General features: G+C 39.7%; 1 protein-coding gene across 1 annotated transcript in view; it reads right to left on the bottom strand.

Annotated features, from left to right (window-relative positions):
- RGMA (repulsive guidance molecule BMP co-receptor a) overlaps positions 1-18038 on the bottom strand; it is a 225250-nt gene that overhangs the window by 80540 nt on the left and 126672 nt on the right. Inside the window, exon 2 of the mRNA XM_044078330.1 lies at positions 6602-6717. Within this exon, the coding sequence (XP_043934265.1) occupies positions 6602-6717 (116 nt within the window). The remainder of the gene's footprint in view (positions 1-6601; positions 6718-18038) is intronic.

Raw genomic sequence — 18038 nt, 5'->3', positions numbered from 1 at the left:
CTTTCTTGCACAAATCTTAACACTATTACACACATGTATCAAAGGGCACTGGATAGTTTTAAAACTCGTTACACATTCCCCTCAAAATAAGACATCCCTCCCACGCTTGACAAAGAAAAAAAAAAGTTCCCAAGCAGATGATGCTCGCAAGGCCCTGCTAGAAAGATACTAGAAACAATATCCACAAAACGACATGGTACTTACTACATTACAGGCTGCTTAAATCATAAGGGCAGGAACAGAATACAGAACCCAAAGTTAAATGGTTAGACTGCTGCCCGAGTTTACAGAATCAAGACACAGAGAAAATATGTTCAACTGTGTTGTACATTTGTTACAATGTACTCCAATTGCTACTTTTTGGGGGCTTTTCTTACCCGACTGTCACTGAAAAAGGCATTTCCAACCCAGTTGGACCTTCGTGATTAATACATTAAAATAAAAAATACATACTGAAAACAAAAACACTTGTAATGAATGCTACATACAGATGGACCTTAAAAATACATATAGAAAACAATGAAACTTGTAATGTTACATACACATGAACACGCCAAAAAAAAAGAAACAGGCTTCTTAGTTTCATAGTTTGATCAAAGTACAGGCACTGCATTTATGTTCTTGAAGTGCCTTGTATAGTGTTTTGAATTAACTTCCTTGTCTGCACAAACAAAAGTCACTTCTTATATATTAAGGAGCATAGGCTCAGTTTTCCACATTCCTTTTTAGTACAGCAAAATGCGTTTGCACTTCTAAAGTTGCAACTTTATATATCTGCTTATAACCCAACTTCACTTCCCCACTTCTAGGTAGCCCTCTCTGCTACTGGCTACAAACACGAAGCACGATGATGTAGCTGATGGGGAAAATAACTTCCTTTTTCCTTGTCTGAAGGGTGCATCTCAAAATAAATAAAAACATGTCTAGCTTTTCTACTGAACTACCCCACTGTATTAGTGTAAATACTATACTTATCTTGTAACAGATACAAAGCTGTCACTTTAAAGCAAGCAAAGTGCCTGCACACAGCAGTTTCCCCATCCCCCTTCTCACTTTCAGATTTGATGTAATCCCCACAGCCACTTACAGGACAAAAGCTATTCAGCCTATCTGATAAAACTCTAATTGGCCTTAACTCAAGGATTCAGAAACTGAGAGATTACAACAGCATAATCTTCTTACTGTATTAAACAATAAAAATCCCATTACAGAATTCCCTTCCCCTTCTGCACATTACAATTTACATCCAGTGGCTATATCCACAAAATAAAAGGTGAAAAAACACTGCTCTAGACCACACTGTATTCAAACATACGATCAATAAGGACGGAACACAAGAAACAGAGTGGTTCATTTTTATTTTAATAAAACTATGTACTTTACAGCTTGGGTGATACAACCCCAGCTATTAAGCAAGCTTTGGGTGTGCAATTCCAATGAAAAATGGAAACAGTTAAAATGTTACTGCAGCTCTGGGGAAGGAATAAGAGCAAATACCCTAAAGGATAAGTGAAAAAAAGGAAGAATAGTAATGCAGTATTTTACCCCAGAATGACCTCAGGTAGAAAATATACTCAGATACCCACTCCCCAGTTATTTTGCTTACCGAAACTTTACCACCGCAAAACATCAACACAGACTGTTGACAACACTGAATTCTGACATCCCTTTTCTTCTCTTTTCTCCAGAGATAAAAAGTGCTGATATCAGGAAATCAACAGGAATATAACCTGACCCCACTGTACTACCCTCAACCAAAATGACTAGTGGTGTGTGTGTGTGTGTGTGTGTGTGTGTGTGTGTGTGTGGTAAGAAAAAAGTCACCTTAGGATTTAACAGCTCAGTCCATTGTGTAAAGTGGTTGACCCTACGGTTTTGCTTGCTTTTTAATAAACATTACACACAAATAATAAACTCCACCTTTGGTGGGCTACACTAAAGAAAAGCTCTTATAAATCTAAAAATTCTACACAGACTGAGAAAAACAGGCAACTGAAAAATGTTATTTCATTTTTATATTAATGGAAAAAAAGAGTTATAACTCACTTTAATAAATTCTCACCACATATGTATTCAGAAATGTGCTTTACATAAAACTAGGGAATAGAGAACTAATGCTAACAAGGACAGATGAACGATGCAACAAAAACCAAAACAGTACCTCAACTATCCAGTGTGTACACCTGCACATTTCTGAGGAGGCACCGGTAATGTACAAAATTAAAACAAAAACACTGCATAGTTAAATGCAATTATTTTATTTGTTGTGACCCCTTTTCAGCAGAGGCCAAGGGAACTGGCAAGAAAAGCTACATAGAAAACAAAATAAGAAATTACAAAATATGTACACAATTCAGTAAAAAGCCAAAAATACTATTACAAAAAAGAAAAAATTACAGTAAGATCAAAAGTTAGGTAAAAAAATTACAGATACAAATATCTTTCAAATGAAAAAATAAGCAGGCGTTAGTGCAGAAAGAGCAGAGCCAGGAGGTTATAAAATAACGTTTGCAGTGCAGTTTAAAGGCTTTAAATGGTGGTTGTGGAGTTCCACATTTTGGCTATATGTAGAGTACAAGGAATTACACACACACACACACACACACACACACACACACACACAGAGCTGTTTACTCACCACAACAAAATTAGCTTTGGACTGAAAGCCACAGAGGATGGAAACGTAATTGAAGGCACATAGACCACTGCCTATAGAAATTAAAACATTTTTCAAGCAAATTGTTCAAACATAAAAAGCCCCAACAATCAATACAATGGTTAGCATCAACTCTGTGCATAGACACCACATCAAAGGCCAGCATCAACTCTGTGCATAGACACCACAGCAAACTGAAACTTACACATTACTGCTTTCTGCATCACCTCAAAAATTCAAGTGAATAAATGTACATTAACATTTGACAATAATTTCTAGGTACATTGTAGTAAAAATATAGAATCAACAAACACAAACATAGAAGAAGATTAATAAGCAAACATGGAAGATGAAAACAGTAGGTTATGGTAATTAAAGGGCATGTAGTAGAGTTGGTTATATAGTAGATTCTGAAGTAAGCCCCTGACTCTGGGCTGTAAGCATTCCATTTAACTGTCTGTCATGCTCAGTTCACAATAAACTTAAAAATAAAAACTAAAGATGAATCACCTTGTTCTCCAGCACTGCCAGATAAAATTGTCTGCATCAGTTATCCAAGTTCCTAAAGTACTACTCAAAGTGCTTTCATTTTTGGACATTTTTTTTTAAATTACTTTTAAACAAAACTGAAAAAAAAGAGGCGTGAAACAAAAAATATGTACAGTAATAAGGCAACAAAAAAAGATTGAGCTGGTTATTTGAATATGACATTATTTTAAAAGGCAGACAAGAAAGTACAGACTCAAAATACACAAGCATCTGATGCCAGAGGAAGTCTGTGGGTTCTTCTACCTTCAAGTACCAAGACACTCCTGAGCTATCACTCTTTGGCTAACATGTTATGCGGAGATCATAGCTGCTTAAGCTGATGGTTAAGTTATTTAGGGGATAGTAAAGATCCCCAGGCCTCAACAAAGGATGTTCCACAGTGTCATGGTCAAATTCCCCCATCTGTATAACCAACAACCCTTATTCAAAACTATGCATACATATCATTTACACCTGTCGTACATCCGTGCACCTTACACTGGTCTGGATTCTCAATCCAATCCCCCAGTCTGATTACTACACTCAATACAAAGGTCAACAGCAACTCTGTCGGACTGGGGTGAAACTGCAATATGGTACTCCTCACACATACCTGACATGACCCATACTCAAAGCCTCAAAAGAAAAAACAAATGTTACCAATGCACACGCATGCTACAAAAGTTCCCTTTGCTGGAAAGAGCACAACACAATTTTGTGCATTATAACATTCTCTGTTAACAGCATACATATTCACAATGACTATAACTTTGAAAGATATGTGGAGAAACTGCGGTATGGTACTCCACACAAACGTCTGACCTGACCCATATTCTCAGGTTTTAGTCTACCTTCCAACATTATACAGTTGTTTCTTCTCTCCGGTTGTCTTGTCAAAAAGTGGAAAGATAAATACGGCAACTACCCAAGGGGTACCTGTATGCAGTACGCAAAGTAATTCATACAACTGAGGTGTTAGTGAAGAGGTCTCAATAATAATAATTATTTTATATATATATATATATATATATATATATATATGTGTGTGTGTGTGTGTGTGTACTATATAAATAAATGAAAAATAATAAAGCAGTCTTCGAAGTGCGTCAACAGCCTTCACTCTCTGTCTGTGATCTCCATGGATTAGTAAATACATTAGGTATGTTCGTGAGCCTGGGCTCTAACTAGGTATTTGCTGCATAATGTAACATGGAAAAATGTATCTGTACACTTAAGCAAAAAAAAAAAAAAAAAAAAACAGCATATCTGCACACGCGCATTCCAAAGTACACCTATTTATCCGGCAGTTATTTGCCCAGAAACGTACTGTTTTTACTTAACATAAAAAGTGGATGCATGCAAACTATTTGTTCCGTCTATGTTTTTTTTTTTTTTTGTAAACTTTCACATCATGTAGTTTTAGTATCAAGGAAATTGACATGACTATATTCTGTTGGAAAGTAGTAGAATAAGGACACCCCTCCCACTTAAAACATTTACAACCACCACGATGACAGTGATGTTACAATATAGAATACCGTACATTTCTCTTTAAAGCTAGGAGGAATCCGTTTCAAGTAATCCCCAAAACTGGATAAGAAGCCCCACTCCCAAATCTGATGACAGGGGCTTGCAGAAATAAATATTAGCCGGTGAAGTACAGTAACTTACAGAGCCAAGTACAGGTTTGCTCACGAGTTCGCTAGGTTGTAAGTATTTTGGAAACTCTGTTACACTTTCGTGCATGCAGCACTTTGACTTACTGACAAATGTACTGTATTTGATCAGACTAAGTTTAAAGAACGCTTTACACAATACAGACATGATTTTACTTAAAACTACAATTATGTCGTTCACCCTGTGCACAGTTCAGACGATCACCACGAAGGAAAATCTAACAAAATGTGCGGGAAGTAAATATTCACCTGAACAACATAACTCACTCACTAAATCTACCAGACGGAAGAATCATATTTATTGAGAACGCTCAGAAATACAGTTAGCATAAACTTGAACAAAAATGTTGTTTGTACTGCTTCTGAAAAATAAGTTAAGCCTTTTATCGAGGGACAGTAAACACAAATGGTGATGCAGTGCAGTTTTTCTTACATGAGCTGTGGTTATTATAATTTCTCTCACTGAAGCTACATTATCACTTTACACCAAGTCTATAAAACCGACCAAATACGTTTTAACAATTTACTTATTCTTGCACACATGGCCACCATGAGCTAGGGTAGCCGACGATCAGCTAAATAGCTAACGATTCTTTGCAACGCTTTATGGACGTTGCGAGAGAAAAATGTAGAACCTGTTACTTAAACGAGAAATTTAAACCAAAAAGGTCAATATGAGCCAAAGTCGAGAATGAGGCGCAGAAGGAACAAAACTGCCTCTGTGAAGCCAGCCGGCACTTCCCTCCCCCAACAAAAACAAGAGCTAAGGGGCTCGAAGGAATTCTGCAAGCAGTGATCTGGAATTCTGCAAACAGTGATCTGCCAAAACCATTGTGAAAAACTGTGGGGCTTCATTAGAAACAGATGACTTTCTTGCCTGGATTATGGCCGTGTCTCTTGCGTTATTTTTTTACAGTGAATGGAGAAGGAAAAAACAAGGGGAGGGGACGCGAGCTCGCACAAGTAAAAAATCTGCACAAGAGCAAATGCTAAAAGTCCCTAGACTGTCCCCAAACCGCCGATCACTAATTTTTATGCACTATTCGAGGAGCAACGAAGAACAACCACATCTCTGCGAAGGCATACGAGAAAATAATGCGCAGGTACTGAGATGGAATAAAACGTTCATTGTTCTTAGCAATACTGTTATAATCACAGACAGTACAGAACTAGAAGGAACAGACATTCCAAAAACAGAGATCAGTTTATGCAGGCCACACAAAAAACGAAAATTACAATTTCAGTTCACACATAAAATAGCACAAACGTGTTCAACTTCGTCCCTAGGACTAACTGACCTTAAAAAACACAATATAGGCACATCTGAACTATATACACACCTACACTATTTATTGCTGTGTATTGCAGGTGAACTAATTGGAGCCTGGTAGAAAGTCTACTGTCATACTTATCAACCCAAATTTCACCCACATAAAGTGAGACACCCTTTCCATAATTCACATGAACGCTAGTGCCCATCTAAAATTCACACTGTATAGGAACTGGTCCGACAGCAACTAGAAAGCTATGTAAACAAGAGGGTCCCTACCAATGTGCTTTTGGTGCAGGTGTGTGTGGCTGGGGATTCCTTGTCCTTCTGTCATTCAGATTTTATCTCACTAGATTCATCCCAGCATTGACATCACCGCGGCCCAACTTTGCAAGCCAGCAAGCTACTAAAGGTTATACTGTATACATTATACGCTACATAACTGAGATAATGTGCAAGTCTGTTTCTTACCTGCGGGAAACACACAAAGAGCGACGGTGACGACTTGGAAGAGTCCCAGGGCTGTGGGTCCTGCCCCTCTCCCCATACCCATCCATCCAGCTCGGACTTGAACCAGTATCCTCTCCCTAGAAGAAGGAGCAAATAGAAGCGATGATCAATCCACTAGGACAAAGAAAGACGAAGCACACGTTGGAGGCATAAAATAAAACATAAGCTGTAAACACAAACGTTCTTAACTGGAAACCCGCAGCTGCCCAAAGCGCTGAGATTTGAGACCTTATTTTCATCCCCCCTCCTCCACTTACAGCCTTCACTATCAATCAATTAGCCTCCCCTTTCCTGGGCCTTAGTGGATCACGCCCTGCCACTGCTGTTAGCCAGTCAGAATACAGGCACCCCCTTGCGCGCACGCACTCTCTTTCTGTCTCTCTCTGTCTCTCTCTCTCTCTTTTTCAAACTCAACACCCGTAACCGAGCTATTTTGTTTGTCTTTGTAGCCTTACAGTGTCGTTTACTTAAATTCTCCCAATTTGTACCTCATAGTTTATATGTTTTACCTAACTATATACATACACATGTGTGGGCATCTCTCTCTCTCTCTCTCTCTATATATGTGTGGGTATACATATTTAAAAAATATATACGCACTCACACACACACGTGTGTGTGTGTGTGTGCGCACACACACACACACACACACACACACACACACACACATATATATATATATATATATATATATATATATTTATATATATAAATGTGTGTTCCTGATACCATATTTATTGCCCAAATATGTACGCATACAAGGAATTTGACTCTGGTTTCAGTGACTCTCCAAGTATGAATTACATAAATTACATACATACAACTATTAGGAACAAGACAAAAAAGTAAATATACACATAAATATACATACAAGGTGTAAAGTGTAACTTAGTGCAAGAAATACTGAAATAAACTCTGAAAGAAACAAGTATTAACAATATGTAAACTATACTGCAGAATCTTCGGAGGCTTGGGAAAAAAATACTCCAATCTAATAAACTGAATTAACCCTTTATGAACTTGATGGTCTATGGGAAAAAAACTGTTTTATATCTGCTTGTTTTGGTGCATATTAATCTACAACTCCTGGCTGATGGTAATAGTTCAAAAAGATGGTGGCCTGGATGTGAAGGGTGGGTGATGATCTGTCCTGCCCTTTTCATGACTCTGGAATAGTACAGGTCCTTTAAGGAGGGCAAGCACCAATGATATTTTCGGCAGTCCTGACTATTCGATGTAACCTAATAGACAGAGATCCAAACCAAACTGTTAATGTGAGCTGAGAACAGACTTAATAACTGCTGTGTAGAACTGAATCAACAGTATCTATCTATCTATCTATCTATCTATCTATCTATCTATCTATCTGTCTGTCTATGCATATACACCCCCCCTTCCAAATGCCACTGCTACATCACTTATTGTTTACTCCTTCCAGCTAGAAAAGATTATTGCAAACGCTCATTCATATATCTAAGCTAATTGTATTGTGTACAGACATACATATATCACGGCCATTTGGTTTATACATTTGAAGACACAGTGCTCTCACTAAACCCTGATGTTTGTGATAGATATTGGAATGAGACCTACTTCGTTGCTGCACTGCACACTTTTCTGACTTGAGTAATAAGGGTGTGGGGCATGTTTCTGAGAGAAATGCTCAGAAAAATGTACTCCTTTCAATACAAACTGCAGGAATTGCTGCACTCTCATCCATATCTCTCAACTATCCCTGCTTTTGAATACCTCACCCCTCCCAGACTTTTTGATTTTCAACCTCCCCTCCCAAACTTTTTGATTTTCTGGTAAATCACTGAGTACCAAGGCCAGTCAATAACATCAGGCATTAGAGTTTAATAATGCTATTTATTCAGAAAAGGCATATTGATGAAAAACATGTTCTATTAACTTTTAAGCGAATTAGAATAGAACAACATTTGAAAAAAATTCCTTGTTTTGGGGCTTATTATGCCTCTCATTGTTGACTTTGTTCCTCATTCTTGAGCAAAGAAGTGGCGAGATATGCTCTCGTAATCATACCTCTCAACCTCTTCGCTCAAGAAATCTGGAAAAAGCCTAAAATTATGGGTGACAACAGCACACACACAGGGGCAGATTTTAAATGTTGCTCTTAGAAAATTGGAAAGTTGCTAGATTAATAAGATTGGTTGTAGCATGCATTTTTTCTGAAAAATATGAAGTGTCTGAAACTAAAATGTATGTCATTATTTAATGATTTTGAGCACCGATGGAGTGCCATCAAAACATTTTATAAGAACACACCCGAAAAATGAGGTAAAAATCTGGACATTCTGCGAAAAACTGGATGATCGAGAGATATGGATTTAAATATCATGTTATATAATTAACGTACCATTCTTCAACACAAAAAGCGCCAACTAGTCTCTTTAACCAGCCAGGTTAGTGGTAGTCCTTGTCTGCAGTCTAATGACCTCTGTCTTAATTCATTAAAAGGTACTTGCTTGTTGAGCAGCTCGAGTTACAATGAAACTTACAGGACGTTAGCCAGCTACACAGATAAACACTGTACACACGTTTTACTTTGTGAAAATTTTGTGAGTTGCAGCATAAATGCAATGCGCATTTAATTTCACAACATCCTGTAAATATTAACATGGGAGATTAACAAAAGTTCAGTCCAACAATGGTTTGATTGACAAACGCCGTAAGTGATACTCTGTAATGTATTTGGGAATGACTTTCACAAAGAGCATGCATGATGGAATCAGCGAGTTCCCTAAACTCCAAGACAGAATGCTGCAATTCAGGGGGAAAAGTGCGTGTGACAGAGTAGAGCCGGGTTAGCACCAAACATGTAAAAGAATGTAAATGTAACAGAATGTACATGAGGTTTATCGTAGTGTTATAATACGTGATCATGAGACGCACACATGATAGTATGTGCTCTTTGCTTTTTTATCCTCTGAAATATTTTAGTATTAAATCGTCATATTCACCAATTTGATTTTAAATTCTGACAGTGCTTGTAACAATGTTCATGCCTCTTCGTTCTGAATATTTTAATTCACCTTGTTTACTATAAATTTCTTAAAAGTTTCCATTAGCAGACATGTTATCTGCACCTATTTTGAAGGTACATACCCGTTTTCAGGCTAGATTTACCATTGTACGTGATGTACCTATTTTTGGAGGTACTTTCTTTATGACTTTGTGTGTCTTCATTATGCAAGGCAAACTTTTACTTGTGACTGCCCTCAACCCTGTATTTTTGCCAGTTTGGTAAATGCGATCTATATTCAATTGTATTTTCTCTTAATTTTGTGCACATGTAATGTAATAATTGTAACATTGTATATATGCTATACATTGAACAACGTATTATTATAAATTTTAACTCACTGTACTGGAGCTTTTCTTCCTGGTCTCAGCTGAAAAGGGGTAGATTACCTGCCCAGTCAGACTATCCTGGTAAACAAATGCAATAAATAAATAAAGAGACACATTTCGCAATAAGAAAGAAATACATGTTTATATTCAGGCTCAGTTTAACATTTCTCCATCCACAACCCTTTTTCCCATTTTTAAACACGGAGTCAGGGTATCACTTCAACAGTGACAATCATCTTAGAGGCAAGATTCACACCACTGGGTTGGTAGCCTATATACATACATATATATATATATATATATATATATATATATATATATATATATATATATAAAACCCAGTCACTGGTGATGCACAAGCCAGTGTGTTTTTTTGCGCCGGTCCCAAGCCTGGATAAATGGGAAGGGTTGTGTCAGGAAGGGCATCTGGCGTAAAACTTGGCAAAATCATTCATGTGGACACCAGTAAATATTTACATACCGGATTAGTCAAGGCCCGGGTTAACAATGGCCACCACCAGTACTGTTAGCCAACAGGATGCTGGCGGAAATTGGGCTACTGTTGGCCGAAGGAGGAGAGGAGGGGGAAGGCATGGCCAAAGGCAGGAAGAGAGGAGAAAGGCTAGGACTGTGGTAGTGAGGTTCGGAATTTTGAAAGTTGACAGTATGACTGGTATAGGGAGAGAGCTAGCCAATATGATGGCCAGAAGGAAGGTTGGTATATTGTCTGTGCAAGAGACCAGATGGATGGGGAGTAAGGCTAGGTGTATCGGAGGTGGGTTCAAATTGTTTTATCATGTTGTGGATGGGAGGAGAAATGGTGTAGGAGTTATCCTGAAGGAACAGTATGCTAAGAGTGTTTTGGAGGTGAAAAGAGTGTCGGATAGAGTGATGTTTATGAAGCTGGAAATTGATGGTGTAATGATGAATGTTGTTAGTGCATATGCTCCACAAGTTGGGTGTGCGATTGACGAGAAAGAAAAATTTTGGAGTGAGTTGGATGAAGTGGTGTTGACTGTACCCAAGGGTGAGAGAGTGGTGATTGGAGCAGATTTCAATGGGCATGTTGGTGAAGGGAACAGAGGGGATGAGAAAGTGATGGGTAGGTATGATGCTAAAGGAATACAGAAGGTCAGATGGTAGTGGATTTTGTGAAAAGGATGGACATGGCTGTGGTGAATACGTATTTTAACAAGCGGGAGGAACATAGGGTGACAAACAAGAGTGGAGGAAGATGCACACAAGTGGATTATATCTTATGTAGGAGGGCCAGTTTGAAGGAGATCGGAGACTGTAAAGTGGTGACCGGGGAAAGTGTAGTTAGGCAGCATGGGATGGTGGTTTGTAAAATGATGTTGGTGATCAAGAAGAGGAGGAGGAGTGTGAGGGCAGCACCAAGGATCAAATGGTGGAAATTGAAAAAGGATAATTGTGAGGTGGAGTTCAGGGAAGAGTTAAGCCAGGCACTGGGTGGCAGTGAAGAGTTACCAAATAGCTGGGTAACTACAGCAGAGCTAGTAAGGGAGATGGCTAGAAAGGTGCTTGGTATGACAGCAGGACAGGGGAAGGACAACAAGGAGACATGGTGGTGGAATGAGGAAGTACAGGAGAGTATACAGAGAAAGAGGTTGGCAAAGAAGAAGTGGGATTGTCAGAGAGATGAAGAAATTAGACAGGAGTATAAGAAGATGAGGTGCATGGCAAAGAGAGAGGTGGCAATGGCTAAGGATAAGGCATATGAAGAGTTGTATGAAAGGTTGGACACTAAGGAGGGAGAAAAGGACCTGTACCGATTGGCTAGACAGAGGGACCGAGCTAGGAAAGATGTGCAGCAGGTAAAGGTGATAAAAGGATAATGAGGGAAACATACTTACAAGCAACGAGAGTGTGTTGAGCAGATGGAAAGAGTACTTTGAGGGGTTGATGAATGAAGAGAATGAGAGGGAGAGATGTATGGGGATAGTGAATCATGAAGTGCAATGGATTAGCAAGGAGGAAGTAAGGATAACTATGAAGAGGATGAAGAATGGTAAGGCTGTTGGTCCAGATGACATACCTTTGGAAGCATGGAGGTGTTTAGGTGAAATGGCAGTGGAGTTTTTAACTAGATTGTTTAATGAAATTTTGGAAAGTGAGAGGATGCCTGAGGAATGGAGAAAAAGTGTTTTGGTACCGATTTTTAAGAATAAGGGTGATGTGCAGAACTGTAGTAACTACAGAGGGATTAAATGGATCAGTCACATCATGAAGTTATGGGAAAGAATAGTGGAAGCTAGGTTAAGAAGGGATGTGATGATTAGTGATCAGCAGTATGGTTTCATTCCGGGAAAGAGTACTACAGATGCGATGTTTGCTCTAAGAGTGTTGATGGAGAAGTACAGAGAAGGTCAGAAGGAGTTGCATTGTATTTTTGTAGACTTAGAGAAAGCATATGACAGGGTGCCTAGAGAGGAGTTGTGGTATTGTATGAGGAAGTCAGAAGTGTGAGAGAAGTATGTAAGAGTGGTACAGAATATGTACGAGAGTAGTGTGACAGCGGTGAGGTCTGCGGTGGGAGTGACGGATGCGTTTAAGGTGGAGGTGGGATTACATCAAGGATCAGCTCTGAGCCCTTTCTTATTTGCAATGGTGATGGACAGGTTGACAGACGAGATCAGACAGGAGTCACCGTGGACTGTGATGTTTGCAGATGACATTGTGATCTGTAGTGAGAGTAGGGAACAGGTGGAAGAGATCCTAGAGAGATGGAGATATGCTCTAGAGAGAAGAGGAATGAAGGTCAGCAGGACTAAGACAGACTATATGTGTGAATGAGAGAGAGGATAGAGGAATGGTGAGGATGCAAGGAGTAGAGGTGGCGAAGGTGGATGAGTTTAAATACTAGTTCAAAGTAATGGTGAATGTGGAAGAGAGGTGAAGAAGAGAGTACAGGCAGGATGGAGTGGGTGGAGAACAGTGTCAGGAGTGATTTGTGATAGATGAGTACCAGTAAGAGTGAAAGGGAAGGTCTACAAGAGGGTAGTGAGACCAGCTATGTTATATGGGTTGGAGATAGTGGTATTGACAAAAAGGCAGGTGTTAGAGCTGGACATGGCAGTGTTAAAGATGTTAAGATTTGCACTGGGTGTGATGAGGGTGGACAGCATTAGGAATAAGTTTATTAGAGGGTCAGCCCAGGTTGGAAGGTGTGGAGACAAAGCCAGAGAGGCAAGATTACGTTGGTTTGGACATGTGCTGAGGAGGGATGCTGAGTGTATTGGGAAAAAGATGCTAAGAATGAAGCTACAAGGTAACAGGAAAAGAGGAAGGCCTAAGATAAGCTTTATGGATGTGGTGAGAGAGGACATGCAGGTGGTTGGTGTGGCAGAGCAAGAAGCAGAGGACAGGAAGAAATGGAAACAGATGATCCGCTGTGGCGACCCCTAATGGGAACAGCCAAAAGAATAAGATGATGATGATATAGGGACATAGGTGGAACCCCTGGGATGAACTTAGTTACCCTTCCAATCATCCAGATTGCATTTGAAGAGGGCCAGTGAGGGGCTCTGCTTGACATGAAGCGGGAATCTGTTTATAGATTCATAGGTTCATAGTTTGGCTATCAGCCCTAGGGCCTATACAAGCCTAGCCATAACAATTCCCTGGTTATTTCTTCCCACACTATTTACTTCCCTGGACCCCTGTCTAGCAGGGCGACTGACGTGATCCCCGGGGTGAATTTCCTTTCTCCCATCCAATCATCAAGGTTCCTTTTGAAGAAGGCCAAAGAGGCGCTCTGCTTGACATGTATGGGCAGTCTATTCCAGAGTCTGGGGAGTCTCTGGGTCAGGAACCTATTCCTCCAGCATGTTGTGTTTATTATGATGACAAGGTTTAGATCCCTGGAGTCTGTGGTTCTGAGGGATTGGGATTTCTTTACGTGTAGCATGTCCAACAGCTCTGGGTTTGAGATGGCCTTGTATGTTAAGCAGAGATCACCTCGGAGTAGACGATATGCGACAGAGTATAGCTGGAGTTTTTTAAGGCGGTCAGCATAGGACATCTGCTTTAGGCCTGTGATCCTTTTAGTGAGGTATTTCTGCAGCCTTTCCAGTTGTTGCAGATGTCTTGAGAGGTACATACCAAATGGGACATTGTATTCTATAATGGGTTTAATGAGGGATGAGTACAGTGGGACAATGACCTCCTTTCATCTGGATGAAAAGCCCTTAGTGATGAGGTGTGCCACAAAGAAGGATTAACTGACTGTTGTGGCAATGTGGTTATTGAAGGTGAGACCACTGTCCACCTGTGTCCCTAAGTCTCTTATCACACTTTTGGTGTTTAGTGTACTGCCACCTATGTGGTAATTCATGGGTACATGTTTTTTCCCCAAAGGGAATAACTATACATTTCTTGGCTTTGAGCTTGAGCCCATGGCTTTGGCACCAAGCATCTGCTTCTGTAAGGCCCTTTTGTAGAGTATCCACATCATTTGGGGATTCAGTAATGGCTCCCAGTTTGCAGTCATCTCTGAACTTTGTTAGCCAGAGTCCCTTAGTGTTGGCCTGTACTTCAGAGAAGTAGATGTCAAACAAGAAAGGTCCCAGGACTTTGGTACTCCACTTGTCACTTGTCTGGAGCTGGATTTGGAGTCAGCTTCTTTTACCGTGTGGGCTCTGTCAGTAAGCCAGTTGGCAACCCATCAAATGATGTAGGGATTAATGCCCAGCTTAGTAAGTTTATCTATGATTCCAGAGTAGGGGATGGTGTCAAAGGCCTTGGCGAGGTCCAGATAGGCTGTGTGGACTGCCTTACCCTCAAACACGGCTTTGGAGACTGATTTGAAGAAGTCAGTCAGGTTCAGGAGACAAGATCGGCCCTTCATGAACCCAGACTGGGTGAGGTCCAGTGTTTTAAGGTTGCCAATGTCTTTGTTTATAAGTTCCATGATAATACGTTCCATGCTTGTAATCAGGCTCGTCAGACTGATGGGGCGGTAGTTCCAGGGATCCAAGGTGAATCCCCCCCCTTGTGGAGTGGGATAACTGTAGCTGTGCACCACTCAGTGGGCATGAGGCCTGTGGTGAGGGTATGATTAAACATGACACTTAGGTTCCAAAGGTGTGGTAACCTCTGGGAGACAAATCTGTCCCTCTAGCAGGTTCTATTAATGTCACATACCAGGTTAAGGCCCTTAGAGTGAGTAATCTGTGCACCATTTGACTTACAGATATTCAGCATTTCCAATAAAGCGAGGTCAAAGATTGCCTTATATGCAAGGTAGAGATCACCTCTGAGCAGTTTGTATGAAACAAAATAAAGTGCCAGTGATTTCAGATGGTCCTCATAGGACAGATGTTGAAGACCTTGAGTTTTCCTTGTGAGGAACCTTTGTGGTCTGTCCAACTGCTGCAGGTGCTATTTTCTCTCTCAAATGTGTGTTGGGTCTATAGCCCCCTTGGGTACTGCATATGGACTAGCCAGTGGATTGGCAGGTGTACGAGATCACACAAAACCAGGGGTTGGGAAATTTGCAATTAGCAAGTGTGTGTGATCTTGGAGTTAATATATATAATTAGCAGGGATGTGGGGTCTGCAAGGGGCTTGTCCTCTGCAGAAAACAATGTTTTATTGTAATTTTTAAAAGTAAATGATTGCATGGTCCATGACTGATTCTCAGTGCATGGGTACTGGCGTGTTGATGTTGGCATTTTTGGCATTTTAATATCGACATTATGCCAGTCGACAATGGGTGTATTTGTTTATTACTGGTACAAAGATATACAGAGAGAGAGAGAGAGAGAGACAGCTAGATATCTAAATAGATACAGACAAGCAAACACCCACACACCCACACACACCCACACCCACACACACACACACACACACACACACACACACACACACACACACACACACACACACACACACACACACTCTCTCTCTCTCTCTTACTTGGTGAACCTATATTTCAAGAGCCTTTACAACCTTTTTAGTGTCTGCAGATTGATAGTTCAATAGGCATTAGTAATCTTTCATATTTTCACACATTAAAATAAACTCCTCCTTTCCTACAACACTAATGACCTTACTTTATCCAAAATGATTTGTAATACTATATGTCAAAATGGCCTGGATGAGAAGTCCCATGCTAGCATAGTTTTGTTTTCGTGCTCAGGTTTCTTTTCCCTGCATTCCACTCAATGTCCCCATAAGACTGCATTAAACATCCAAAATATTTTTTATCTCATCTCACCTCTCTATTCACTTATAGTGTGGCCTAAGCCATGCAGCCTCATGGTGTTAACTGAATAAAGCTCAATACCAAGAAATGAAGTATCATTCTCTTAGAGAAACAAGAAGACCCTACTGTGATTAGAGACCTGGGCATGTTCATGGTAGCCACTATGTACCAACTACTTTTGGAAAATCATTTTACCTAGTCCATATAATTTGTAAATGTGCATCCTCTGTATCCAATAAAGTTATTGTCCATTTCTACCCTCCCTCATCATATATACAATGAATATAATGCCTCTTTGACATGTATCTATCAAGATAGATCACCCAATCAGAAAATCCGCAATGTTTACTGACAATCTGAGGTATAAGCCCTCTAAGCTACAATGAGTATCTTAAAGCCCTATCACTTGACTTCACCTCTTGCAGACTTCTACAAGGTGATCTATGCTTTGCCTACAAAGCTGCAAAAGTCTGTCATTCTTGACCTCTTAACATGTTTATAAAAATTGTAACACCATAACTGTCTGTTCAAGAGATCTAAATCTACACCATAATATAAGCAAAATGCATTGATACGATAGATGTCTTTCTCCGAACAGTCCCCTACCTATAGAATAGGCTTCCACTCCATATCAGAGTATGTCATTTTACAACCAGCTTGGATATGAGGAAGGAGGTCTGTAAATACATAATTGATCTACTTTATGAGGGTCTTGTAAACAGAGGAAACAAGTAGCAGGAATACTAATGGATAGGACCCAAATGGTCTGTTGGACTGATTGCCTAGCATATACTTTTGATCCTAATATCTTGTGAAACAAGTACTAATATAGCTGATTTTGATGAAGTTGTAGGCCCCTATTAAGCTTGCTGTCTGTAGGCTTGCTGAATTTCTCCTTTTAGAGAAGTTTCTGTGCTTGGTCTTTATTCTCAGGCTTCATATGTGGCAGTAAACTCTTAGAGGCATTTGTGCATTAAAATGAAGTGTTCCTTCTGTACAGCAATTAATCTAAGTTGCTTATATTATTTATAATTTACTGTATGCCAAAGTGACATGGATGGCCACTGCCATGCTGGCATAATTTTGTTTTGTAGCCCAGGTTTCTTTTTGCTACATTGCCCTCTATGTCCCCATACTGTCCCTGTCTAATCTAATTAATTCAACAAGGTGAGATGATACTTTTACTTCTGCCAGACAAGATAAGTATTTGTGGCCACTCTTCAGCCTGTTGTCTGGTCCTCAGTGACTGGAATAACAACTCCTTTATTTATTTTATTTATTTTACATTTGTTGTCCGGGCTAGTCCAACTGGATATATGTCCATTTTCAATGGAGGCCCGGGGAGAAATGCTCCAACAAACAAAAAAACACACTATCATTTATAATATGAGGCATTTACAAATACAGTTAAATGTACAGATACTCATCCTATACATTACATTTTGTTACATTTCTGTAAACAGAATCATGGTACATTTCAGCTATGGTTAGCCATGCAAATATTTTCATTGTAGTTGACTGAAAAAAAAAGTAGCTAGGTTATACACTCTCTTAGTAGTTAACAGAAAAGTAACTGGTTTGTATAGTAATGACAATAAATACTTTGAGAAATTATGGGTAGTTAGTCAGGGTTAGAACAAGGGAATAGCCACTGTGATTTAAGGCATGGCTTCAATTTGCTTTTAAATAATATTGTAGAAGTAATGGTGGTTAGGTCTTTTGGGAGGGAGTTCCAGATTTTTCCAGCTGTATTGGCAAAAAAGGAGTCACCAGCGAAGTTGTTAGCTTTACCTATTTGTA

This window comes from Protopterus annectens, chromosome 7.part0, assembly GCF_019279795.1.
Source record: "Protopterus annectens isolate FY-2018-M chromosome 7.part0, PAN1.0, whole genome shotgun sequence".
Lineage (NCBI taxonomy): Eukaryota > Metazoa > Chordata > Ceratodontiformes > Protopteridae > Protopterus > Protopterus annectens.
The sequence above is the reverse complement of the archived record's forward strand: the minus strand, read 5'-3'. Positions and strand labels throughout refer to the sequence as shown.